Genomic DNA, 1,578 nt, shown 5'->3' with positions numbered 1-1,578 from the left:
CCCAGGCGCTCTGCCTTCGAGCCGGCTGTCAGCAGCCAGGAGAAGCTGGACTTCAACAGGAACTTGAAAGAGGGTAAGAAAGGTTCCTTCGGGAACTCTCCCTTTGTGCCCCTTGGTGTTTTCCCAAAAATGGGAAAAATACCCATTGTGGGATGGGAAGAGCCATCCTGGACCATGGTGCAGAGCCTCACTTGTCCTCTCCCTGCTCTGCTGATCCTGGTCCCTGCGGTGTGGACAGTGATGCCAACCATTGAGAAGTTACTGTCCAGTGACTGGAAGGAGCGGCTGGGCAGGACCACTGCTGAGTGCAAGGAAGTGAAAGGTGAGGTGTCTCGAGCCACTCACATCCACCATCCTCCCTTCTGCTCCCTTCCTCGGCAGCCCGGGCTGGGAACGTGGTGTTTCCCACCTCAGCAGGAGGGGAGATGTGCCTGGAACGGGGTGTATTTAATAAGGATTTCTCCTTTTCTAACCAAAACATTAAGCTGACTTTTTTGGGGGTGAACATTCCTGATGAACACTTACCTCTGGCTGCACAGAGGAATCCTTATGCCCTCCCAAGCATTAGCCATGCCCTGACCATGCATTGCCCACCAGCACCCAATGGTGGTGATGATCCTAGAATCCCAAACTGGTTTGTGTTGAAGGGACCTTAAAGCTCATACACTTCCACGTGCAGGCACACCGTCCACTAGAGCAGGTCGCTCCAAGCCCCTGTGTCCAACCTGGCCTTGAACACTGCCAGGGATGGGGCAGCCACAGCTTCTCTGGGCACCCTGTGCCAGCGCCTCAGCACCCTCACAGGGAAGAGCTTCTGCCCAAGAGCTCATCTCAATCTCCCCTCTGGCAGGTTCAAGCCATTCCCCTTGTCCTGTCCCTACAGGCCCTTATCAAAACCCTCTCCAGGTTTCTTGTTGGCTCTATTAGGTACTGGAAGGCTGTTAAAAGGTCTCTCCGGAGCCTTCTCTTCCCCATGTTTGTGCAGGTGATGACTGAACAGCATCACCCTCCTGATCACGCAGCAGCATTGATGCTGTTCACCCTCCCCAAGGCCCTGACCACTTGGTTTCCCACAGGAACCCAGGAGAGCCTGGCGGAGAAGGAGCTTCAGTTGCTTGTCATGATCAACCAGCTCTCCACGCTGCGGGACCAGCTCCTGACGGCCCACTCGGAGCAGAAGAACATGGCCACGATGCTCTTCGAGAAGCAGCAGCAGCAGATGGAGCTGGCGAGGCAGCAGCAGGAGCAGGTGGGTGCCAGCAGGCAGCCTGGGGACCGTCCATCCCTTTGGGAACCCTTTGGGATTTGCTGGCTGTGGGTGCAGGACCAGGACAGGGTCCCCTGGGAGTGGTGGCTGCTTTGGTGTCAGGGGCAGCAACACTTCTCTGCCCAGAAACCCTCATCCCAAATATTGCCCATATCACTTCATGGTGCTGGGAGGACCAGGGGCAAAGGAGATGGGAATTGCACTCTTTAACGTAATAAAACCACACTGGGTTCTTCCTGCTCTCTTTGCTCTTTGAACACCTATGTCTCCTCTCTGGTGGCCCACACAGTGCTAAGGACAGGGGACATACA

The 1,578-nt window shown here is 55.6% G+C and overlaps 1 protein-coding gene across 1 annotated transcript in view; it reads left to right on the top strand.

The window, feature by feature from the left end:
• Window positions 1-1,578, top strand: part of SOX13 (SRY (sex determining region Y)-box 13) — a 5,760-nt gene that overhangs the window by 912 nt on the left and 3,270 nt on the right. The window contains exons 2-4 of the mRNA XM_010018266.1: window positions 6-73; window positions 239-322; window positions 1,077-1,249. Coding sequence (XP_010016568.1) covers window positions 6-73; window positions 239-322; window positions 1,077-1,249 — 325 coding nt within the window. The remainder of the gene's footprint in view (window positions 1-5; window positions 74-238; window positions 323-1,076; window positions 1,250-1,578) is intronic.

This window comes from Nestor notabilis, unplaced genomic scaffold (assembly GCF_000696875.1).
Source record: "Nestor notabilis isolate BGI_N333 unplaced genomic scaffold, ASM69687v1 scaffold16057, whole genome shotgun sequence".
Classification (NCBI taxonomy): Eukaryota; Metazoa; Chordata; class Aves; order Psittaciformes; family Psittacidae; genus Nestor; species Nestor notabilis.
The sequence above is the reverse complement of the archived record's forward strand: the minus strand, read 5'-3'. Positions and strand labels throughout refer to the sequence as shown.